The sequence below is a fragment of the Myxocyprinus asiaticus genome, chromosome 19, assembly GCF_019703515.2.
Source record: "Myxocyprinus asiaticus isolate MX2 ecotype Aquarium Trade chromosome 19, UBuf_Myxa_2, whole genome shotgun sequence".
In the NCBI taxonomy this organism is placed as follows: Eukaryota; Metazoa; Chordata; class Actinopteri; order Cypriniformes; family Catostomidae; genus Myxocyprinus; species Myxocyprinus asiaticus.
In genome coordinates, this window is record NC_059362.1 from 11,158,837 (window position 1) to 11,184,776 (window position 25,940).

The 25,940-nt window shown below is 40.4% G+C and overlaps 1 protein-coding gene across 2 annotated transcripts; it reads right to left on the reverse strand.

Moving 5' to 3' along the window:
- Positions 1-11,229: 11,229 nt before the first annotated feature.
- LOC127410216 (ammonium transporter Rh type A-like) lies at positions 11,230-24,982 on the reverse strand. 2 transcript variants are annotated; one of them, XM_051645366.1, is made up of 10 exons: positions 24,687-24,980; positions 16,071-16,254; positions 15,731-15,881; positions 15,070-15,217; positions 13,322-13,488; positions 13,102-13,239; positions 12,882-13,003; positions 12,712-12,785; positions 12,498-12,571; positions 11,230-11,935 (listed from the first exon to the last, which is right to left on the reverse strand). In XM_051645366.1, the coding sequence occupies exons 1-10, from the start codon at positions 24,871-24,873 to the stop codon at positions 11,861-11,863; spliced, it is 1,320 nt and encodes a 439-aa protein (XP_051501326.1). In that variant the 5' UTR covers positions 24,874-24,980; the 3' UTR covers positions 11,230-11,860. The 2 variants fall into 2 exon arrangements, with proteins under 2 accessions (XP_051501326.1, XP_051501325.1); XM_051645365.1 differs by having other exon boundaries at positions 12,712-13,003; positions 24,687-24,982.
- Between the last annotated feature and the right edge of the window lie 958 nt (positions 24,983-25,940).

Consider the following 25,940-nt stretch of genomic DNA (forward strand, 5'->3'; position numbering starts at 1 on the left):
ACGCTCTTATGAGCGTCGAACGGTCCATCAGGAACAAGTCGACTGCCCAACTATAAGGAAAGGCTAGCCCAGCCGAGGCCTCTTTTCCCTCTCTTTTCTCCCCAAAAAGAGTGGAATTTGTTAACTGACTGGGAGCCATAAGTGTCTGCGTCGGAGGGGTGTCACTCCCAAGGGGAAGACACTGCGGAGACCACACCCCACCCAGAGAAAGGGGGGGTATTTTGAGTGGAAATATGTCACATGGTTTTTACCGAGCCTTATTGGAAGTATGTCATGTGGAGAGGTCCCACAGTAGGTCCTACCCAAAAGGGGAGGAGTTTCTACAAAGCATGGCAACCGGGGGCAGAGGGGCCCCTGCCCAAGGAAGATGCAGTTTACTGACAGGGAAACGATTTTGCGGAAAATATCACACGGGGTTGCCTTCGGGGGAACCAGCACATGCGGAGCACCTACCTCAGTACAGGGCCTCATTAGTGCACTTACTGATCTGGCAGCTAGTTTCTCCGCAAACTCAACTGCCACAGGGCTAAGGAGGAAAGTCATCCAGGGATCACAGTCTGTGAACACTACTGGGAGTCAAGAGCGCACGTCTTCCCCTCAAGGGAGGGGAAAGGCACTATGCGCAAGCGGTACACCCGGCCAGTCGTCCCGGAACTTACCTGCTCGTGCCTGCCACTACTTTGGATGAGACCGGTTCAACCCGGAGATTGTAGAACCTCGCAAAGGTGTTGGGTGTTGCCCAGCCTGCTGCTCTGCAGATGTCTGCCAAAGAGGTGCCACTGGCCAGGGCCCAGGAGGCCACCACACTCCTGGTAGTGTGGGCTCATAACCCCGCAGGGGGTGGCACATCCTGGGCTTGATATGCCATAGCGATGGCGTCAATGACCCATTGGGTGATCCTCTGTTTGGAGACAGCGCTTCCTTACCGCTATCCCCCAAAGCAGACAAAGAGCTGCTCGTAGCTTCTAAAGCTCTGCGTGCGATCCAAATAGATGCGTAAAGCTCGCTCCGGCTTCGCAACGCAAAGGTTGGGTCTGCCTCCTCCTGGGGCAGCACTTGCAGGTTCACCACCTGATCCCTAAAAGGGGTTGTGGGAAACATGGGCACATAGCCCGGTCGGGGTCTCAGGATTACGTGAGAGTAACCCGGACCAAACTCCAGGCACGAATCGCTGACAGAGAACGCTTGCAGGTCCCCTACCCTCTTGGTGGAATTGAGCACATTCAGGAGGGCAGTCTTCAAAGAGAGTGCATTAAGCTCAGTTGATTCCAAGGGCTCAAAGGGAGCTCCCCGTAGACCCTGAAGGACTACAGAGAGGTCCCACGGGGGAACGAGGCACGGTCTAGAAGGGTTCAACCTCCTAACGCCTCTCAGGAACCTGATGATCAAGTCGTGCTTCCCCAAGTACTTACCATCTACCGCATCGTGATGAGCCGAAATAGCAGCTACATACACCTTCAAGGTGGAGGGGAATAGCCACCCCTCCAACCTCTCCTGCAGGAAGGAAAGCACCGATCCGACTGCACATCTCTGGGGGTCTTCCCGTCGGGAAGAACACCACTTAGCGAACAGACGCCACTTCAAGGCATACAGGCGCCTCATAGAGGGAGCCCTAGCCTGAGTGATCGCATCTACCACCGCGGGCGGTAGGCCACTTAAGTCCTCCACGTCCCATCCAGGGACCAGATGTGGAGGAGCGTGAGATCCGAGAACCATGTCTGGGTAGGCCAGTAGGGTGCTACTAGGATGACTTGCTCCCCACCCTCCCTGACCTTGCACAGGGTCTGTGCAAGTAGACTCACTGTGGGAAATGCATACTTGCGTAGTCCAGGGGGCCAGCTGTGTGCCAACGTGTCTATACCAAGAGGTGCCTCGGTCAGGGCATACCAGAGTGGGCAGTGGGAGGATTCCCGGGAAGCAAACAGGTCTACCTGTGCTCAACTGAATCGACTCCAAATCAACTGGACCACCTGAGGGTGGAGTCTCCACTCTCCCCTGAGGGTAACCTGATGTGACAGCACATCCGCTGCGGTCGCCCAGGATGTGAGTGGCTCGTAGCGACTTGAGGCGCTGCGGACTCCAGAGAAGGAGACGGCAGGCGAGTTGTGACATGCAATGGGAGTGTAGACCACCTTGGTGGTTGATGTAAGCTACCATCGATGTGTTGTCCGTCCGGGGCAACACGTGCTTGCCCTGGATCAACGACCGAAACCTCCGCAAGGCGAGCAGTACTGCCAACAACTCTAGGCAGTTGATGTGCCAACGCAGCCACGGGCCAGTCCAAGAGCCGGCGGCTATGTGCCCGTTGCATATGGCACCCCAGCCCATCTTGGAGGCATCTGTTGTAACCACGACGCGCCTGGAGACCTGCTCTAGGGGAACACTTGCCCATAGAAATACCAGGTCGGTCCAAGGGCTGAAGAGGCGGCGACAGACCAGTGTGATAGTCACACGATGTGTCCCATGGCACCATGCCCATCTCGGGACTCGAGTCCGAAGCCAGTGCTGAAGCGGTCTCATGTGCATCAACCTGAGCGGTGTGGCCGCCACTGAGGATGCCCTTTGCCCCAGGAGCCTCTGAAAGTGTTTCAGTGGAACCGCTGTTCTCCATCTGAATGCCTTCAGACAGTTCAGCACCGACTGTGCACGCTCGTTCATGAGGTGCACTGTCATCGAGACCGAGTCCAACTCCAGACCGAGAAAAGAGGTGCTCTGAACTGGGGAGAGCTTGCTCTTTTCCCAGTTGACCCAAAGCCCTAGTTGGCTGAGGTGCTGGAGCACGAGGTCCCTGTGTGCGCATAGCAACTCTCAAGAGTGAGCTAAGATCAGCCAGTCATCGAGATAGTTGAGAATGCGGATGCCCACTTCCCTTAGCGGGGCAAGGGCTGTCTCCGCGACCTTCTTGAAGACACGAGGGGATAAGGACAGGCCGAAGGGGAGGACCTTGTACTGGTACGCCTGACCCTCGAATGAAAACCGCAGGAAGGGTCTGTGTCGAGGTAGGACCTAGACATGGAAGTACGCGTCCTACAGGTCTACAGCCGCGAACCAATATAGATGTCGGACGCTTGCTAGAATGCGTTTTTGCATCAGCATCTTGAACGAGAGTCTGTGCAAAGCCCGGTTCAGTACTCGCAGGTCCAGGATTGGTCGCAACCCACCGCCGTTCTTCGGTACGATTAAGTAAGGGCTGTAAAACCCTTTCTTCATCTCGGCTGGAGGGACAGGTTCTATTGTGCCCTTGCGCAGAAGGGTAGCGATCTCTGCACGCAAGGTAGTGCCATTCTCGCCCTTCACTGAGGTGAAGTGGACACTGCTGAACCTGGGCGGGTGCCTGGCAAACCGAGTCGGATGGTGCGGGTCAGCTATCGTGACAGGTTGGAAAGTGCGAGCCATGCGCCCAAACTTTGGGTGAGGGGGATCTAGGGAATGGTCACGTCGGATGTACCGGCAGGTGGGGCCTCACAGCGGGGCGGAGCTCAATGTGCCACATCAAGGGGACTCGAGCCCCGTGGCTGTGCTGAGTCCAGGGACATCAAAGCACTTACCTGGATCCTACCGCCCACCATAAGATTGATCGAGGAGGGGGGAGGAGGAATCTCATCCCCGTGGTCCACTGGAACCAATCCTGTGTGGGCATGTTTGTGCCACAGCTGGGCGCACAGGGGTGGGGGGTCTGCCGCTGGAGCGCCATACCTGCCAAAATGGACGGTGGATGTGACGACGGCCATGCGCACCGTATATGTGACCTAGGAGACAAGGGAACCATTCTTTTGTCAGGATTTTGGGTGCCGCAGCCTCCTGGGCATGCGGCGATAAAAGATTCTCCTCCCGGCCCTCCACCGGGGGATGGAGTGGTCTGTCGACCAGCCCCAGAGAAGTGGATCTCCTTGCCCCTGGGTCACCCGTCTCGGGGCGCTTCGAAGCCTTCCTCGGGTTCTTAGCGGCCGGCCGTGAGACGGGTGGTGTCTGCTTCCAGGCCACAGGGGTGGGCTGCGGCGGAGCCGGAGTTGTTGTTGAAGGAGGATGCCCTTGGCGACGAGCAGACCGGGTGCGGGGTCTTAAGCCGCACCGGGACAGAATATGTTGTAAAACCTCCGTCTGCTTCTTCACCGCCAAGAACTGCTGGTTCTTACGAAAGCAAGCCGCGACCGCAACGTTGCCATGGTCATGTTCTCGCAATGAGGACATGACTCATCCACGAATGATATCTCTGCATGGGAAGTGCCCAGACATGTAAGACAGCGATCGTGGCCGTCGGAAGTGGAGAAATAACGACCGCAACAAGGAATAACACACAAACAGAAAGGCATCTTTAAAAAGACGCGTCTTTAAAAAGACGTTCCGTGTGTGCTGCTAGAAAATATACTCTTTCAGAATATACTCTTTTTAATGTTCTGCCAAAGCGCCCAGGGGCGTTCTCTGCAAACCACAGATGCAGAGGGGGAGAAGCCGCTGAAATGCACCGTGAGATCCAGCAGAGAGAGGTGAATGAACTCGGCGGATGAATTCAGCTCAATGAATAGAACAGCTTAGCTCCGAAGAGAAAATCTGAATGATTGGTTGCATACCAGTTCCTTTTATACCCATATGTCCGGGGGAGTGGCATGCAAATTCCACTCGCCAATTCTCATTGGCCTTTTTTCAAAAAAGCAGAGGTGTTTGGGGCTCCCAAGAGTGACCCCTAGTGTCACTACATCGACACAACGTCGAGTGAGTGACAGACAGGGAACCATAAATTTACCCTATATTACACAGTGTACAAGATCTGCTATGGCATTAATTTGGTTTCACATTATGTTAATTTATTTAAAAAAAATAATTGAAGTAATATTTCAGAGGATTTATATTTTTAGCACTTAGTGTTATGGCAGACCAGTCCAATGTTACTCACAAGAAATAATTATGTTAACCCTGTAAAATAATGCATACTTCACTTATTTACTCAGGAAGTATATGGGCTGTGAGATACAGGAGAATAATAATGATAATAATAATAAAAGAGTTGTGAGGATACTGGAGAACTGGTGCTCTCTGCTCCACATCACAAAAAGATGGAAACAGTTGTGGGAATTTTGTGCAACTGGTGGTAAGACATCACAAAGCTCCATGGCCCAATCTTGTTTGTGTAACATGTTCTTTTCTGTACAGTAATGGACTTGGTTTAACGTGTAACTGTTATTTTTTCCAATCATTTGTGCAGAATGCTCTTACCCTGACTAGGAGTAAGACAACGGATACAAAACCATGATGTGGCAATGAGGATATTCATGTACAACAAAATCGAGCAAAATGCAAGTTGTAATGATCAACTCCAGTGTTTGTGTGTGTAAATACATGTACTCAAATTTATTGTTTTTGTAGTTACATGCATGACAACCCATAATTTGTAACCAAAAATCATACATTTTAGCCAACAGACTTGCTTTAAAGTGTAAAAAAAAAAAAGAAAAGAAAAAAAAAAACACTCTTTAAAACCTATTTACCTCAAAATGCCTTGATAGAACTCAATAAAAGATTTGTCAACTAAATGACAAAAAAATATTTTGTCAAATTAGATAAGTCACCATTTATACTCCAATATATAACCCAAACAGCTGACTTTGTTCTGTGGGAGGAAGGAGATGTCAGGAATAATGATAGGGACTGACAGCCTCACTTTCATTTCAGCCTTATTAGCAGCATCTGCATTTTACAGTGCATTCTCATATTCCACAGAAGAAACCAAGTAGTACAGGTTAAAAAAAAAAGAGGGTGAGTAAATGACAGAATTTTCATTTTTAAGTAAGTCAACCCAAAGACAATGTTATGGTTTATTTAAATTTTGTATTGCACTTTCATTTCAAGATATGCCATTGTAACTTAAAAGAAATCTGACATAACATAAAAATAAACAATCTCATATTACACATTTTAAAAGGTGCCCTGTATTGAGATGGAACCACTGAGTTTTGGAGCAGATGAGTCAAGTGCTCAAAGTTGATGGGCAGTACACAGGGGAAACATCTGAAAAAGATGGCAATAACTAATTATTAACTAAAAAAAAAAAAGTCAGTTATCACTATCAGAACATGATGCTGTATTTTAGAAAGGGACCCCGTAACAGTTCCTTCTAAAACATTCACACAAAAACAAAAATGCTAAATGCTAAAATGCTACATTTTAAAAATATTACCTTACAACTGCTTTTATCAAATACATTAACATAATGTGAAACCAAATTATTGGTATAGCAGATCTTGTAAACTGTGTAATATAGGGTATTAATTTATAGTTTGTGTTCCTAAGATCATCTAAAATGATTCATGTTTTATAAAGGCACTATCTGTACTACTGAACTTTTGTAGTGTCTAGTAGTGTGTCTGTTTGGATCTGCCATGTAACATTAAGAGTAAAGGTTTTGATGACACATTTCAGTCAAGAAACTTGGTTAAAATTAAAATAGCAGACTCATACAGTCAGCCAGGTTAGCTATAAAGCTAATGATCAGGACACTCTACAAATGGGTAATTTTCAGCTGTCCACATTTAACAAGACACTACACATATTTATAACCAAGAGAAAATAATACGAACCTTAAGTCACAGTATTCCTCTAATGACATCCATTTCTTTAAAAGTTTGCAGCCTTGGAGCTTATCTGTATGTGCTTGATTCCATACTCATGAGAGCGCTGTGACTCTGGTCCCACCCTGATAGTAAAACGAAGCATGATTGGTTGAAGATAGAATGTGCTACGATTAGTCAGAGTAATGTGGCCGTTATATGATTGGCTTAAGTAGACGATGAGTGGAGTCCACCTATATGTATATTTGTATGCACATCTTGATGCTAGATTTGTTTCAAAATCGACAAATGCGTGTAACGATCCACAAATGCACAGGAAGCGATCCACAAATAAATGTGTGCGATTCATAAATGAATGCTGGACAGAGTTGTGTTTGTGAGTTAAAAAAATAATTTGTAAAGAATTTTTGTATTTACAAATCTCATTTTATTTATTTGTGAATTCACTTTATTTTTGTGAAACTGCTAACATATATATGTAAATCTAATACTTTTTATTTGTGAATTCATTTTTGTGAAACTCCTTAGATTTTTTGTGGATCTTATTCAATTTATTTGTGAACCAGCTTTCTACTTGTGAATCTCTTTACATTTGTATGTTAAAATGCAACAATTCTATCTCCATAGCAGAGCATGTGTGTTACACTCCGCTCAGTAACCCGCTCCATGCGTGTGCGCTCCACTCAATACCACTACTGCCACTTTGCCCACGTGGGCTGAGGTGCACCTATACAGGCAGGCTATAGGCCGACATTTATTATATTATCAAATGCTATGTAGTGTACACATCTGAAATTATGTGATTGTATTGTTTTGTTTTAGTATATACAAATCTCACTGTTTATTTTGTAATGGTTTACAATGGCTGTTAGATAATCGGGTCTACCAGACCTTCCTTATCATTTGTAATCATTTCGGAACTGCACCCAAGAATTTCACACACTATTGCACTTGTGTATATGGTTGTGTGACAATAAAAGTGATTTGATTTGATTTAATCGGTCAAATATTTCTCTGTTAGCACATATGTCATCAACATCTTCAAATAATACCTTAAAAGAAATTCAGTTCTAAATTACCTTTATTTACTTTAAACAAGTCATCAAACATGACTCTACAAGTGATAAAACGTACATGCGGTGGTGCGGAAACTCGCATACGCGCAAATTCACGCTTTTCAGATTAAACTGTATCTGAGTGACACAACCAACCCAGAAACACACAATCTTGTCAACTTTAAAGTTTTTTCGAGTCATTTATGGCAATAATGAAAACATGGACTGGTACCAGGAAATACATGTAAAAGCGAAATTCATATTTGTTCTTCAGTTGTCTCCACGGAATGATTATTAGGCTACTGTAGATTTCATACATTATTAGGTTACTGATTGCTATCAGACTTTAGGGGATCAGTTGCCACCCCTTTTCACCCTCATAGATTCACCACTGTGGACAAGAGTTGAAATTAATAAAAAAAAAAAAAAAAGGCTAAATAAACATGGCACTCTCATTACATCAAAAAGCTTTTATTATAACCTTTCTGTAGATAAATTTGGAAGTATTTATCAGAGTAAGTTTCACTGTTCAAGAAAGATTTTATTTTTAGATTTCTGTTTAAATGTAATATATATATATATATATATATATATATATATATATATATATATATATATATATATATATATATATATATTTATTTATCAATTTCTTCTTTATTTGAATTAATATTTATTATATTTTTATATTTAATTTACATTTGTGTTTTGCTTTTATTGATGTATAATATAAAAGTTTATTTGCTTTTTATTATGTTGTCTACTTTGTTATTTTGTAAGAAATTCCTAGTAGGTAGGTGACATAGGGGTATATTGTGGGGTATAGGATATGGATAGTGGGGGGGCCACATCAATATTTTTGCAGGGGACCCGTCCCAGAATTCCCTAGCTAAGGCCTGCTCATGTGATGTTCTGCCAGTGTTTTTATACTGTATCATTTATTAAGGTGCTTGTATATTCTGCCAGGTATTATACATCAGATATAATGTAATCGATATCAGATACCATACTCCCATATCAGACAACAATCTCATCTCTTTGTGTTAACCTGCCCTCTACCTTTTCTTCTTTCAGAATTCACATGACTTTTCATGGATTTTTTAAAATGTAACAACTATGTTTGATAGGTTGTCGTATCGCAGAACCTCACACATGCATATACTGTATGTACAGTAATGCAGCTTGCCATACAGCCTCAGCAAATCATGACTATTCCTAAAGGGGGCGCTAGATGACTGAAAAAGTCTGAATGATTGGAACCACACACACTGTATGGCCAAAAGTATGTGGACACCCCCTTCTAATCACTGGTTTTGTGTATTCTAGTAATTTCTGTGAGGACTGATCTTATACAATGACACTGCACAGAAAACATTTACATCTCATTCATAGGCCTACCCGAATCTGCCCAAAAATTATCGTGATATTATTAAATTAAACAGGTAACTCCCAGCTAATTTTGTACAGTAACACCACTGAGAAAAGTAACTTGTGTGCCGCGTTGAAGTGAGATTTGCCTAGTCAGAGATTATGTTATTACGGCATTAGAATGAATGCCTACTTTATAGTAAATGCAGAAATGCAGTTCAGTTGTTTAGTCAAAAACATGTCAAATGTTAAGAAGCTTCTTAATGAACTTTACTCAGAAAATTCACATAGTAAAATTAATGTAAAACGAATGGAACAGCCTAACACCTCATCCTAACCAGACGCGATGCGATAAGAGTCCAGCGACAAGCTATCTGCCTGTCCACCCCAGACGTGACGCATCACCATGATACTCATACACTAAAATGAGGATTATTGGCAATAAAATGTAGAAATCAGAGCAATCACAGACGAAATAGTGTGTTTATTGAACACAACTTATTTTCTTATTTTCTCACTGAAGCTCACTAAGTTATGTTTCTACGGCAAACCCCGAGGGAATAAATACGCCATCACACACATACACAGGGCAAATTTACTTTATGAATCGCATCCTTCTTCAGTCTGTTACGATTGTTATGTTCACATGGTTCTCCTATTGTTATTTCGCCGATCTCCACATAACAAGGAAGTGGAGAGAAAGTTGGAATGAGCCGGGATGTCTCCCCACTACCATTCTGAACCGGTGTGTGTGTGTGTGTGTGTGTGTGTGTCAAAGCTCCGGCTAAAGAGAACGAGACCTCAAGCACAACATTCGGTAGGTTTGTGACAAAACGTAAGTTGTTCTGAACCGGCTAATGAGATGCCGGCTTTAATATACTGCAATAAGTATAATTTTCGACCTATTTGTTAACTGCGCTGCCTGGTGCAATGTCGCAGATAAAGAAACCATTCCAAAAATAGAAAGACCTGTCGCGTGTCGCGGCTGGTTAGGAGAAAGACTCTGATTAACATGGAAAAGATACCTTTTATCGCGTGTCGTGGCATCACGCCACATCTGGTTAGGACACAGTGTAAGGCCACGTTCACACTAATATGTTTCATTTTAATCTTTTTCTATATGTTTTGTCCTTCCACCCACACTGAGACAGTGTTTTTGACAGCTAAAACAGAGTTTTTCGAAAACGCTTTATCATGTGCAAAAATTTGAAAACGCCTTCTTCGCGTTGTAATGTTGGCAGGGAAAATGGAGATATCTGAAAATGATGATGTATTTGTTTTCATTTGATGCAGTCATGTGATCCATTCAACTCCCATGTTGTAGCTGCATTGTTGAGCCTTTGCTATCCACTTTGATAGCGTTGTTAAATATAAATGTTAGTCTGTACAACCTTTCACATTGCATTCCTTCAAAGGTGACAGGAAGTTTATATAGGACAACTGCGTTTCAGATCATACATGGAACGGAGATTTTTCACATGCGCTGTATGGGGATTTAAGATAAGTTTTCATACGTTTCAGTGTGGACAAGCAACTTTTGGAAAATGCTTGAAAACAGCAGTGTGGATGCAGAGCATTTCAAAAATGAAAACGCTGTTTTCAAATGTATCCGGATTAATGTGGACGTAGATACTGGAGACAAAAATAAATTCAGATTAAATTGAAGACAAATTTATGAATGACAGTAAAAGTTTAATAAGTTCACAGACCTTTCTAAAACAATTAAGGGATGCCAAGTTGGGAAGTGAAGCATATGGGAACACAAACATTCAATGACACTAAAATAAAATCAGTTAGTCAGCTTGCAGTAAGACAACTCTCCATAATATTATACATTGAATGTTTTCTTTAACATTCAATTGCAAGCAGTGACTACCCGATCACGTCTGCTTATTCCTACTACTAGCTGAGCTTTATAATTAGGCTCTTGTGTTACATATTTTTTTACAGTATTCCTTATAAACAAAAAGTGTCACAATCTGTAATGTATTTGCCTGAGTTAATATTAAAGTATTATAAATTGTGTGAAAATATAAAAGTTGAGGTTAGTTTTCAGGATACAATTGTTTAAAATACTTCGTTTATCAATACATAAAGGTTTTTACTGATTACAGTAATAGCTAACTATAATTGTTGGAAGAATGTTTTAATGTTGAAGGGTCTCTCTTTGTGTATACATATACTAATATGCGTGATTTGCAAAAACATTCTTATGCTATAAAAGCTTATGAAGATTGGTGAAGATACATCTCTACTGATGACAAAAAAAAAAAAAAAAAAAAAAAAAAAACTTATTAAAAACATATTGAACTACTTGGATAGACACTTAAGCAAGAAGTCTCAGATTGGCTCAGATTTTTGGCCCATAACACTGAGCAATTTTGATCGTCCTGACAAAAATATGTTTATTAGCTCCATAGTGTCGGGTTTGCTTACTCAGTTCTTGTCAGTCAGTTATCAGATGACGACAATAGCTTTTTAATTGTGCCATTTCCATTATTTTTCTTATAATTAATTGCTCTCATTGTTGTCAGTTGAAGAACTGTGTAACTTTTGGTAATATACTTTTAAACATGTTATGTAATGTCTAATTTGAGTATGTTTCACAGACCACTTATTAGTGTAATAATGAGTTACATGTATCATGTGCATCTAAATTTCAGCTACATGTATTCATAAAAAACAAACAAACAAACAAACAAACAAACAAAGAAGATGTCATGTAATGCATGACATCTCCTCATATACTGTGGATTCACTGTTTGGAAGGTTTCAATAAGTGGTGTAGATACTAATAGTTGAAAAGCCCTGAGGTGCTTATTGGATGAGGTCTCTTCATTTGGGAAGTGAGTTGGTTTAGAGAGGAGCATTTTAAGCCTCTGCTTTGTTCTTGGAATAATCGCCATGAGCCAAACGCTCTTCGGTCTCCTTCTCTTCCTCAGGTACCTGCATGTCAAACACATCCAAAATTACCTTTTAGCAAACAGGCTTTTTTATGAGCATTAAAAACTGTTGATTTAGTACTCTTTTTTTTTTTTTTTTTTTTGGATTTTTCCCCTTTTTCTCCCAATTTGGAATGCCCAATTCCCAATGCGCTCTAAGTCCTTGTGGTTGCGTAGTGATTCGCCTCAGTCCGGGTGGTGGAGGACGAATCCCAGTTGCCTCCACATCTGAGACCGTCAACCCGCACATCTTATCATGTGGCTTGTTGAGCGCATTGCCACAGAGACATAGCACGTGTGGAGGCTTCACGCCATCAACCGCGGCAACCACGCTCAACTCACCACGCGCCCCACCGAGAATGAATCACGTTATAGCGACCACGAGGAGGTTACCCCATGTGACTCTACCCTCCCTAGCAACCGGGCCAATTTGGTTGCTTAGGAGACCTGGCTGGAGTCACTCAGCATGCCCTGGGATTCGAACTAGCGAACTCCAGGGGTGGTAGCCAGCGTATTTTACCACTGAGCTACCCAGGCCCCCCCGATTTAGCACTCTTTTGACTTACCTCCCAGTAGATTGAGTCATCAAAGCAGTTTTGGTCAGGTGCCTGTCCCCAAAATGGAATCTTCATAATCAGACCTGGAAGTGGTAGAAAACATTTTTTTCACTTTGCTGTGTCTTAGATTTGTGTTTGTAATTTAATAAGGCAGTGTCAAGCACTCATTTTAACATCGAAAATGTCTTGCAAATTTTGTGGTTGTGGTGGTATAATTACCCACCTGTGAACAATCCGCCTACCAAAGCAAACCCAAGAGATGATGCCAAACCACCTGCCTGAGTAGCTGCTGAAACACTGAAATAAATGGAAATCAAAATGAAATCACTGATAAATAATTGATGTCGTGTTAACAAATAAAAACAACATAAATGACTGTGGACTGCTCTATACCCTTCCTTCCTTTGAAGTGCTGCTGCCACAATGCCAGCAAGGCCACCTAGGATGCCCGGCATGCCGTGTAGGTTGTGCACACCACAGGTGTCTTGGATTCCAAGATTAGAGGCCAGGATGGGCTGTGGAAACCATAGAGAAATAATGGATTCATATCTATTTGAGTCCTGGATATTTTATTGTATACAGTATATGTAACATCCTGGTTTCAAACTCATACAGTGAGGAACTTGAAGCCAAGGGTGGAGATAATGCCTGCAACAATTCCGATCAGCATTGCTCCAGATGGTTGGATGTTCATGTCAGCGCAGGTACCCACGGCAACACCTCCAGCCAGCGTGGCATTCTGAATGTGGACCTGTGCAACAAAACACGATATAGGCACATGGACTGCTAAAACATCAGATGTGGTAAAATAATGAAAGACAGGTTTGGCTTACCATGTCAAGTTTTCCCTTTTTCTCCACCAGGCTGGAGGTGGCATAGGCAGCGAGAGCACAAGCAGCCAGAGAGAAATATGTGTTGATAACAGCTGTTAGCTGAGCATCACCAGGATCAGCAATGGCAGAATTAAAACTGGGCCAGAACATCCACAGGAAGACTGTGCCTACATACACAGGAAAAGTGGAAAGGTGAATGTGGATGAGTACCTATACAGACAGAATGCTCTTTGATTACATGTCTAGGTACATTTATAGACAATTATAAGTCTTGGAACTCTCATGCACATACATACAAATGTGAAGACATATTATAGCTTATCAAATCTGTGATGCAAAATGTTAATGTTCTCATGCATCCTAACAAAAAGGGTCCAGTCCTAAATCAAGATGGCTCTGATGTAAAGCGAATAGTTTTTTAAATCCCCTAACATTGTACCCTTGACTCCAATACCTTTATCAGGGTATGAACCATATTTGATTTCACATGAATGAAAACTTGGCTGTGATACATGTACTGTCCATCTAATAGGTTGTATTTAATTAAGGTCTTCGCAACCCATATTTGATAATGTTTTCTCTCTACTGGACTGTCTTTGGTAGATGTATTTTCAATGTTTTGTCAGCCGAGTGATCAACACACAACAGGACAACATATAGACCAATGCGTTGGCCTACGTCACAGTCGGAAGTGGTGGCAAAGAGACCGGCTCAAACAGTAAACCATACCTGTAGTTAGCTGACCCAACAGTCCACAGAATTTAGCTGCTACCTTTAAATTGTCTGGATAAGCTAAATGAAATGTCATGCTGTGCTGTTGGCTGTCAAAATTGCAATGGCAGAGAAGATCATTTTCAACTCACTGCTTTGCAACGAGCATTTTATTACAGGTATGTTATTAACTCATATCATTATAATACTGCTTTTTTCATACTTTCATTTAATCTACGATTATAACTAAGCTAGCTAGTTAAGCTGCTAGTTACTAGCATAGTGTACCAAAACTTAGCTTTGAACTTGAAGGCTACTTTTATTTTATATTATCTTTTAGTGAAATTTAGAGGAGCTAGCTAGTGCTAGCTGTCTAATCTGTAAAATCTAACACAACAGTTTGCTGGCTTTCTGCCATCACTTACTGAGCATGTGCGACCATGCAATGGGATTGGTCTATTGAACAGACTGTATGTCTATCCTCTACATTATATAAATAACATACTGAAATTATTGTTTATAAATGCACAATGACCCTGGAAACATGATTTTGTGAAAAATATGTATTTTTTTTAAAAGTGAAAATTTAGTTAGAATAAGGCACAATTAGGGGCCTGGGTAGCTCAGCAAGTAAAGACACTGACTACCACACTTGGAGATGCAAGTTTGAATCCAGGGCATGCTGAGTAACTCCAGTCAGGCTTCCTAAGCAACCAGTTGGACCAGTTGCTATGGTGGGTAGAGTCACGTTGGGTTAACCTCCTTGTGGTCGCTATAATGTGGTTCTTGCTCTCGGTGGGGCACGTGGTGAGTTGTGCGTGGATGCCACGGAGAATAGTGTGAGTCTCCACACGCGCTAGATCTCCGCAGTAATGCGCTCAACAAGCCATGTGATAAGATGTGTGGATTGACTGTTTCAGGAGTGGAGGCAACTGAGATTCGTCATTGGGAATTGGGCATTCCAAATTGGGGAGAAAAGGGGAGAACAACCCCCCCCCCCAAAAAAAAGAATAAGGTACAATTTCTGTTAGACATACCGATCATTGCAAACAAGTCTGAGTGGTAGACTGATCCATCATTTTCATGACCATTCCGAAGACCAGGGCGATAAAGAACACGAGCGACCGCTAATCCAAAGTAAGCCCCAAAAGCATGGATGGTCATGGAGGCACCAACATCAGAAGCCTGTAAAAAAGTTTGGTAAAAGTTCATGTTCGACTGCGGTAGTCTTACTTAGGAGGTATTCCCTTGAGAGACTTGGGACACTTTTTAACATCAGATCTGTAAGTTCCACATTTAAGAGTTTGTAATAATATAAAAATAATCAATATATTTTTATTTAAGAATCTTTTTGTTTTTGTTTTTGCATTGCTTTCATTTAACCCTAGGTAATCCATGCCCTGTATCTTCTTCAAGAGGAAGAGGGTTTTTAGGACACTGTGTGTTACAGTTGTTCTGGGTGTGTTTATGAAGTTTATCCTGCTAAAAGGCAACTTTAGCAAGGAGATAGAAAATTGCCTAAACTGCTTTTCGTTCATCTTCGGTCCAGCTTCTTTTTGTAACACAATTACCTTAGTTTGGTAACAAATCAGATAGAATACTTGTAGATTTGTGAAGATCTGTCCCTACTTATATTATGCAACTGTTAATAACACATTAGTTTCTGTAAAATTAAATACAGTAGAAAAATGTACAAACCTTTATGACTTCCACAACCAAGTGCTCATTAATGCAGAAGATGGTGATCTCCAACAGGGTCATGATGAGAAGCTGGACAGGGCTGGTTTTTCCCAGAACTGCCCCAAAAGAGATCAGAACCGTTGCTGTGCTAAAGTCAGCATTAATCATCCTACAAAGAAGGAATTATAGGACAAGTACCGATTTTTAACTCTATTTATTGAAATTTCCATTTTTATCAATTGAATGGAGTGAATGGATTGGATGCTCTGAGAATTTAGCTGTTGCATTATGAAATCAGTGATAACTGGTCAGTTCACTTGGAGTCACCCCTTTAAACGTAATGTAAATGTGCATTTACCGATCAATGGACACTCTTATTTTGCCACCATGCATTTCCCAGACATTCTGGAGGAGAAGACCCCACTGTAAGCCAAAGGCAGCCAACAAGAGGTTGATGCCCACACTGCTGAAGCCATATCTCTTCAGGAAAGTCATCAAGAAACCAAAGCCAATGAAGATCATCACGTGTACATCCTGAAACACTGCAGACATGGATAAAGAGCTGATAAATATTAAGCTACAGTATGGCTATTTACATAGGATGCTTAACATGTTAAGCTGTAAAGTAGGAAAATTCTTGAGGAATAATTGCATGCCAAGTAAGTATATTTATACAGTAAAACATTTCTGCTCAGCACACAAGAGGTCTGTTCAAGAGTAGTTCCTGCAAAAGTGCCGGAACAATTCAATTAGCATGGTCTTTCTTTCACTGTCTTGTGTCTTGTGTGCTCTACTATTAGTCTTCGAATGACAAGATAGGAAAGCACCTCTAGCTACCCTTATTGGCATGGTTGTAATTTTATTCACTTCACATGACTTTAATGAGTGTTAAAATAAGCTTCATTCAGGATCAGACTCATTCCAAGAAATCCTGCCTTTTCTATGCTCCTATAGTATGTTGGTTTCCCATACATGAGTGAATTGTATAACAGCAGAAGCAAGGAAATGTTTAGAGTTAAAAAGTTACACAACCATTCCAGTATTATTCACAATAAGTGAATATGCATACTGATTGTCTGCTGGTCTCTGCCCATATTTCCTGCAGAGAGGAAATTACATATAAAATTGTCCAACTCAGGAAGCCGTGCAGTCAACATCGCTGGACAGAGGGATAGGATACGTTCCAGAACACCTGATTTATCAGAAAGGCCCATTTTCAGACCACAGGATACAAACTGTATCATTGTGCTTGCTGATAATAATCAGACGCATTAATGATTGTCAGGAAGTTTAAAAAGGGTCTCATTCTCAGTCCCAGGAGAGACAAGTGGAACTATGGAGCGTGGACCTCCACAAGGTGTGGCACCACGCATTGAACAGGCGAACATTACTTCAGGCTTCCTTGGAATGCCTCTGAAACCCTCCACCCATTCAGTAATCCTCTGGGTCTCCACACAAAATCTAAACTTGCCAGTGGACAAACCCAAATCGTCATCAATCATAGTACTTATGGTCTAACATCTGGTAAGCTCATCAAGATAACAGATGACCTCTGTATGTACTACCGACCAACCTTAGTGCTGAAGCACTTTGATAAGTAAAGACTCACTGAACTCAATTTTCTTTGCTTGCTTTATATTTTTATTGCTTGCTATCTATATAAATGATCATATCCTCATTTTATAACATACTCCATGTTGGCGGCAGACCATGCACAAATAACTATTGTACGATGATAGTACTGGACAGACTAAACAGGAAAACTTCAGAGAAATATGCAAAGATTAAAAATCACCAAATTTTGTCCTTATCTTGTTGTGCAAGACATCTAAAACAAACAAAAGAATGTGATCTTTAATTGCACAATACAATAAATTTTACATTTGTCATGTAGCAGATGCTTTTTTCCAAAGCGACTTGCAAATGACTTTTTTTTACTGGTTATTAATGGAAGTTTCCCTCCAAAAAAGGGTTCCTAAAGTTTGTATCCCCAAATTTTGATAGAGTCAAATGTACTATCAAAGCCCTTCCTGCCCTTCGTACTTCCTGTGGAATCACTGTGTTACTTCTGCATCATGATAGTTGTTGAGCAAAAAAGCCAAACTGGTCTCACAGAAACACATTACTATACCTACATTTTTACAAAATAATTTTTACGTGGCTCGTTGTACAGATTGTGGAAGTTTCCTAGTTTTCTTGAACAATAGAGTCGCTAAAACTACAATGACTTTTATTTCCTTTTTACACAAATCACGAGTAATGGGCACTTTTACTATCCACCTTTTTACCTGAACGTGAAAGTGTCATCTGATTCATACTGGAAACCTGTTTTCGTTATCCAGTCTTTAGTGTTTAAATTCATATCTGTGTATGTTCTTAGCGAATAATGTTATGTTTAGCCTATTCGTTTAATGAATATTGGCAACAAAAAAAAAGAAAAAGGATCTTCAGAGTGCTGATTTACAGAGTCGTGATGACCGACTTTGGACAGTGCCTCACCCGTCAAAGTTGAAGAAGTGGGTATCTGGCGAGAAGCGATGGCCAGAGGTTAGTTACATTGATATCATTTGTAATCACGTCCAACAACTGCAAAAGTTGAGCCTGAACTGATTTTGACTCCAACTAACACTAAATGTTTTTTTTGGTTTTTTTTTTCACCTGGATTGCTCGTTTCATTTTTACACTGCTTCTTATGGAGACTAGAACCAGAAAACACTCCAGTGGCAATGGTGAGTCATAATGGCGGCACCCAGTGATTGGTCAGGTAAACTGGATAGGGTGTGACTTATAAGCTGATAATGTTTGCATCAAATAACCAACTACATTTATAAACTTGTTCAAATGTGATTAAATTGTGCTGTAGCTCAAATGATAGAGCATGTGTCTTGAAGAGCATGCAAGTGGACACATGAGTCAAAAGTGTCATAGAAGCAACACAAAATGACGTGGTTAGTTTAACAATTGCATTTTTCTTTTCACATTTGCTTTTTATGACACTATCGGTTAGGTTTAGGGTGGGGAGTAGGTTTTATTGATTTAAAACTTCATAGAGCATTCAGTAGTTCGTATGTTAATGTAATCTTGTGTTGAAGCAGTAAACGTATTTGGCTTGCTGTCCATATACTGGAGGGCTCGGAGCTCGAGACTCAACTCGAGTCCTGATTACCACCCCGGACTTTATTTAGATAATGAATCTAGAGAATATGTGGAGATGGGGTGGAGGTGGGATGTCAGGAGAGCTGTCACAGGAAGCAGGTAAGCAGCGGCTTATATACTCCTCCTCATGGGCTGTGATTTGTCAGATTAAAATTAAAATGGTCCTCCTGAACCTCTGTTAATTAACTCCATTTAAACTTAACCTCATCTGTTTTTTATTAATACATTTGCTTTTTATGACACTATCGGTTAAGATTAGGTTAACCAATAGTGGACATTTTACCTTGGAACTGCCGCGATACGTGTAAGGAACCACGTAATGTCATTTTGCAAAAGTGTCGCCATGGTCAATGTTTTTTTTGTTTTTTTTGTTTTTTTTCATGAGATCAGGTTTTATTTTAAGCAGACCTGTTAACCACCCAAAAACATTTAAGTGAGCATTTGATGAAGTTAAATGACCAAGGTTATCAGCCTTTATCAGCCTTTATCAGCCCTTCAGATCTTTTCTTTTGATTTTCTCTATTGATCTTTATTTCATACCTATATAAGCAGTGTTTGGGTCAGCAAGGTAGAGGACCTTTCACTGATTATTTCATGTGTGCAAACTTTGGAAGTGGAAAAAAGAAAACCTTGACGGCTGAGTAAAGGTGCACAATCAATTTCTCCCAACTGTTGGCTCTTACAACAAACAGAATAATTTTCCCAGTGAACGTTTTGTATCCTTCATGTGCAACAAATTTGCTGATAAAATCTCAAAGGCCCTATTTTCCTAATGGGTGGAACGTTTTTTCTCTCTGCGAATGTACAACGACTTAATTACATTCTGACAGCACTAATTTAGTGCATGTAGACATAACTTAGCAATGTGTGTTTTCTCTTTTGCCAAGATGTAAATACCACTTATTTTCATTTCTTTGAAGCCTTTCTCACTCATTTCTGGAATGCTTTGCCTGTACGACCCCAACCCAAAGTGACAGATGGACTAAATTTTCCCAGACTATAGACACATATGCTTTTCATTTTCATTGTTTTTTAAGAGGTCATCAAGTTCATTGGGTGGCAAAGAATGCTTATGCTTTAGAAATATGGTTATCACTCTGCTTTTTGAAGAGAGGCAAGTAATCACTTTACACGCTTTGTTATTAACAACACAGTAACAAGCTAAAATGGTTTTAGCAAAGTATGTATTACGTATTATATTATTAAGTGTGGTCAGCTACATAAAAGGCCACAGTTAATTATTTTAATACGACTTCTTTTAATTCTTCTATTCGGGATATCAATAGCTATACACTCACTGAGAACATTATTATCAACACTATGATCCTAATAAAGTGCCTGACGTGGCCTTCTCCTGTTGTAGCCCATCCACCTCAAGGTTGTGCATTCTCAGACGCTATTCTGCTCACTACAAGAGTGGTACAGAGTGGTTATCTGAGTTACCGTAGCCTTTCTGTGAGCTCGAACCAGTCTGGGCCTTGTTTCCCAAAAGCATCGTAAGCTTAAATAGATTGTAGAATCCATCTTACAATTCATCTTAGTTTTGCGGCCCGTTTCCCAAAAGCATCGTAGCTTAAGTAGTACTTGAAAGAGTGCTCTGGAGTAATCGCACAGCACTAAGAGCATCGTAAGCACATAGACCTATGCAGACACCTGCAGGACAATCGCAAAATTTCACTTCATACAATTTAAATACCAATAGCTACACTTTATGCTGAGACTTTAATATCAGGTGTTTTTTTTTTGTAACAGACAAGTTTAATAATAATAATAATAATAATCATAATAATCATAACAATAATCATAATAATAATAATAATAATAAATGAAATGCACAAAATAGATAGTTTAAATAGATGAACAGATTAATTAGTAAATAAATTTAGTTATTTGTGTGGACTAGTTGGAAACAACAAAGTGGTGGCATTATTGATGCAGACAACTGTATAAATTAATATTAGAGAGAGAGAAGAAAAAAGTCATTAACTTGCTGCCGTGCATGAAAATCGTTCGTATATATATTTGCTCATCATCCTACATTTACATTTAGTCATTTGGCAGATGCTTTTATCCTCGTCTCTTCTTCCTGTCTGACACCAAAGTCTCTCTCGCCAGCACTACAAGTTGTGTATTACCGTACATGCAGCATTGCTGTCACCGTAATCACTGTTGGGAATAAAAGCAGACCTCCGCTTTATTGGTGAATGTCCCTAAAGCGCATCTTCCAAACATCTCATTTTGCTCTCAGCAATGACGGTGAACCTCATAATATTCAATGAATGCTTGTAATTTGCAGGATCATACACAGGGCCTCCACTGTCTTCACTAATTCTGGGAGCTTTTATATCGAGAGGAATTTATGAAAACGAAATATTACAAATGCACACCTGATTATGGAAGCAGATTGTGTAAAAGAAAAAGATTGTTCTGCACAAAATTATTGTAAAAACAGTATGTAAATATGCAATTAATTAGGTCGAATATATAAGAAAATATTTTAAAACAAATTTTAGCGAGGTAAATTACAAATGATTGAAAAGTTACGCACAAATATAATTAAGTTATGGCGAACAGCACTATACGGTCATATTTCAGCACTGTCACATGGACAGCAACTCTCTAAAGTAGCACTTAAATTGTGTCCTCACACGTTCATGTTAAGTGCAGTTTTGGGAAGCGCACGTAAAAAATTACGAACGTTTGTAAAATTGCTTGTAGAAAATGCTCTTAACCGCTTAAGATCAATCGTTATTGGGAAATGCAGCCCTGGCCATTCTCCGTTGACTTCTCTCATCAACAAGGTGTTTCCATCCACAGAACTGCCGCTCACTGGATGTTTTTTGTTTTTGGCACCATTCAGAGTAAATTCTAGAGACTGTTGTGCATAAAAATCCCAAGAGATCAGCAGTTACAGAAATACTCAAACCAGCATCTGGCACCAACAATCATGACACGGTCAAAATCACCAAGATCAAATTTTTTCCCCATTCTGATGGTTGATGTGAGCATTAACTGAAGGCCCTGACCCGTATCTGATGATTTTATGCATTGTACTAAATTCACATGAATAAGTAGTGTGTATGTGTGTACATGTTTATACTACATTGTGGGGACGAAATGTCCCCACAAGGATAGTAAAACCTGAGATCACCTACCTTGTGTGGCCCAGCCAGTGGTCCCCACGAGGGAAATGAAACTTATTAAACATACTAAACAATGTTTTTTAGAAAATGTAAAAATGCAAAAAGGTTTCTGTGAGGGTTAGGTTTAGGGGTAGGGTTAGGGTTAGGGGATAGAAATTATTGTTAGATCTGTATAAAATCCATAAAATGCATGGAAGTCTATGGAGAGTCCCCACAATGATATTTAAAAACGAGTTTGTGTGTGTGTGTGTGTGTGTGTGTGTGTGTGTGTGAGAGAGAGAGAGAGAGAGAGAGAGAGAGATGGAGCATGTGTGATCACCTGTTGATGATGCTGTAGTCTGTTAGTCAGCTTTCTGAAGATTTTGGTGAAATGCATCCTATATTCTCAGTGGAAAAATAACTGTCCAAGCGGGGGTATTCCTCTCTATTTCGTGGTAGCTGGTGCACATGTGTCTTTCACTATAGAAACCGCAATGTCCTCTGCCATTTTCTCCCCTCCAATGTGGAAACTCTGGTAAGAGGTAAGCGCCTTGAGTTTGTGTAATTAATCAGTCTGTTGTGTCTCTCAGCTGTGATGAGCCCTGTTAGTTTAAAGCCGTTTAAAGCTATTTCCTAGCTTTAGTAGTGTAGTATTAATATGAGCGATCACGGAGCACTGTTGAATATAAACACCGAATGATGCTGACTCACTTCATGTCACAAACTGGCTCATATTACACACAAAAATGGTCTTTTGCCTCCACCTGCTGGCTAAAATATGTAATGTTACAATATTAAATGTAAAGAGACAGATGGCTTTTAACACATCTGCACTGCTCTTACGCTTTAGTTTAGAACAGCACGAACACAAGCGGAGTGTTACACACAGTGAAGTGTCCGAGTGCTGATGGTGTGAGACCATCAGTACTCATGGAACGTCTCTCGTCCAATCAGATTCGAGGACCGGAATTAACTTGTGTGTATATATATATATATACACACACATGTATATGCAAGTATGGATCTAGACTTCAATTACAGAAAATGTGTACACTTGGTCTCATAACTGTCAGAAATGTATACCTTTACCACTCTATAGCAGATTGAATACATTGAAAAGTGGTGAATCTTCAGGAGACTGCACTGAACTGCACAATTAAGCTGTTGTTTGTTGAGAAAATTGTTGTTTATAAGATAAAGGAGGCTGGAACAGCCCAGTATCTCTATGAAGTACTGTAACAACCACAAATAACAACTGTAATTTAAAAAGATGACAGTTTTCATCAGTTGCTATACAAATGCATCCAATGACCATATCCCTATTCTTTTAACAGTAAAGTTCTTTAAGTACTTTAAAATTTGAAACCTAAGCAAATGAGTCAACTGACAAATTGTGAAGGGTTGATTCAAAACGTTGAGCGTGCATGTGGCATTGACACTTATCTTGCATGTTCATACTCTCTACACCCTTGAGTTCAGTCCCAACCATGTCCAAGCAGCCATGTGTGCAACATGAAGTTAAACATAAAAAAGTGCATTTTACAACCAATGCATGCCATCTCTGCAAATTAGTATGGCATGTAGAGAAAATTAAAGGAATGTAACTTAAGTTTGAATTGTCCCATACAGTCTATTTGCACTGCATGTGGAAATCCCCGTTAATACGAATATTTCCTCTTATAATAGAAATAAAGGCTGGAATTCTCTAGATGGTTGACATATAGAAAACACTAAAGCTGAACTTCATCACCCTCCTCGTCTTTGTCAAGGAAAGAGAGACATGGCATTAGCTTCTCTCTGAAGGGAGTATTTTTAGGATCTTGCATGTTAAATGAACATTAGTGACATGTTGCCGCCAAAGGCTTCGCAGAAATGACCCAAAGGAATTTTTTTTAGCTCAAAGGTTGCTCTGTCATAGCTCAGGAAACCTAACTGAGTTCTTAGTTATGTTTCATTAATCAATTTACATGGATAGCATATAGCTCAGATAATTTGGTCGGGTAAGAATTTCAGTTCATATTGAGATCTCTGACTTTTGTATCTTGGTAAATTCGAGCATAGTCTGTGACATTGTTAGTTTCCTTCTGAAACTTTAGACCAGTTTAGAGTACTAGATCTTGTCCTCAGGGGGGAAATCCAAGAAGCAGGAAACTAATCTAGGAATCAGTTTGCTTTCCATTAAAACTCATTGCTGTCGAGGAGAAACAACTGAGATATTACATGATCTAATTGTTCTTTCCTACATAGTAAAAATGGAAACCTACCATTTTTTACCTTGTGGAGCAATTTCTACCTGATGTTTTTTTTTTTTTTTTTGCTGAACACTGATGAGTAAGAATGTGTGCCATGACACTCAGTCGTGCATAATTATCAGTTTTTTAAGTGGATTAATTAATATGCAGGAAGGATAACAACACAAAACCATCCATTAGGCTAAACCTTTTATTCAATGTTATGTCTTTGGTGAGAAAATAAGAAATATGCTCTACTTCTACCACTGTTACAGCAATATCACAGATCTGAAGCCACATAACTGATAAGTTATCAACATTTTTGAACTTATCAGTTCAAGTGAAATAACAATTTCCAAAACAACTGTCTAATTGTCCATATGAATCCATTTTCACCTTTAGGATGTCACACCACGGGACATGCCAGCTTTTTTAAAAATCAGAAGTGATCTGAGAGATACTTACGGGGGTAGAGTTTCATTGGGGTTTCATGATGACTTTCATTCCCTGCAGCATGGTGACCCCCGTCATGTCCATGTTTATCACCAGTATCATAAACTACAAAGAGTGTGTACAGGACAATGGTTACAGCTTCCAGTATCAAGGCCAAAATGGGGAACTTGATCCTCATATTGGTGGCGTATGCTGGCATGTTCTCTGTCTCTGCTCTGCTCTTCCTATCTGGGTGAGTGACTCTCCCTCACATTTACAATTCTCTCACTCTTCCCACTATCTGTGGCTTGTGGGGGGAGTCCAGAAAGTGGCGTCTGGTTTTGAATTGGCTGCAGGTTTGAGGAAGGCCAATGACAGTAGAGACAATTAAGATGGGGTGGGGACACCTCCCTGATGCACTGTGCATGTGGGAATGTGTTTCCTTTCTGTTCTGTTTATGTAAAATGCAAAAAAAAAAAAAAAAAAAAAAAAAAAAACATACATAAATGAAAACGTATGGCTTATATGTCTTCTTTGAGAACCATAAATGTGATAACCATTGCCAGATTTGTAGCATTTAAATTGTAATTTATATATTACATGGAATTGAATTGGTTTGCCACATAGGTAGTTGCATATTTTAATTGTGGAAGAACATTTTATGGGGTTACTATATAACAACAGTTATAAATAATAATAAGCAATATAATTAGTTATTTTATTATTTATGTATTTTATTTGCCACTTTTAAAACATTTCATATTGAATTATTTATTGGATTTACAATTATGTATTCACAATGTGTTTTTTGGTTGGTTCCTGTTTTTTATTGTTTCTCATGGGAGTCAAATTTAGGGGTGAACACACCCTGAAGTTGAGTAGTAGAGCGTAAAACAGACGGGTGCTGCTGTTAATTTCTCACTTCCTAAATAAAGAAGTTTATTTTTCTATTACACTATAATGTAACATGTTTATTATTCTTTAGCATGCCTTGATGGACCCTTTTCACACATCCGATAAACTTGAATGGCGGTGAATGGGGGACCACAGCAAATTTAATTTTTGCTTACCCGTTTGCTCCAACATCTTAAGAAAAAATCAACAGTTATGCTTTCACAGCTTTGCAAAAGAAGATAAAAATATAAAGTTCTGGATAACAGCACTAAGAAAAGAGAAACAGGCTGTATTTTCTGTCACTCCCTAAGGAGCTGTGTTAGAAGCCACATCACATCTGTGGTAACTGATTTCTTTAAAACATATTAAACGGTAATATTATACATAGTACAA

Coding starts and splice junctions, on each gene's coding strand:
- LOC127410216 (XM_051645365.1), bottom strand. CDS start 24,873: ATGCCAGCATACGCCACCAATATGAGGATCAAGTTCCCCATTTTGGCC. Junction 13,240..13,321: donor AAAAGGGAAAACTTGACATG/GTAAGCCAAACC, acceptor TTTGTTGCACAG/GTCCACATTCAGAATGCCAC. Junction 13,004..13,101: donor TTGGCTTCAAGTTCCTCACT/GTATGAGTTTGA, acceptor TGGTTTCCACAG/CCCATCCTGGCCTCTAATCT.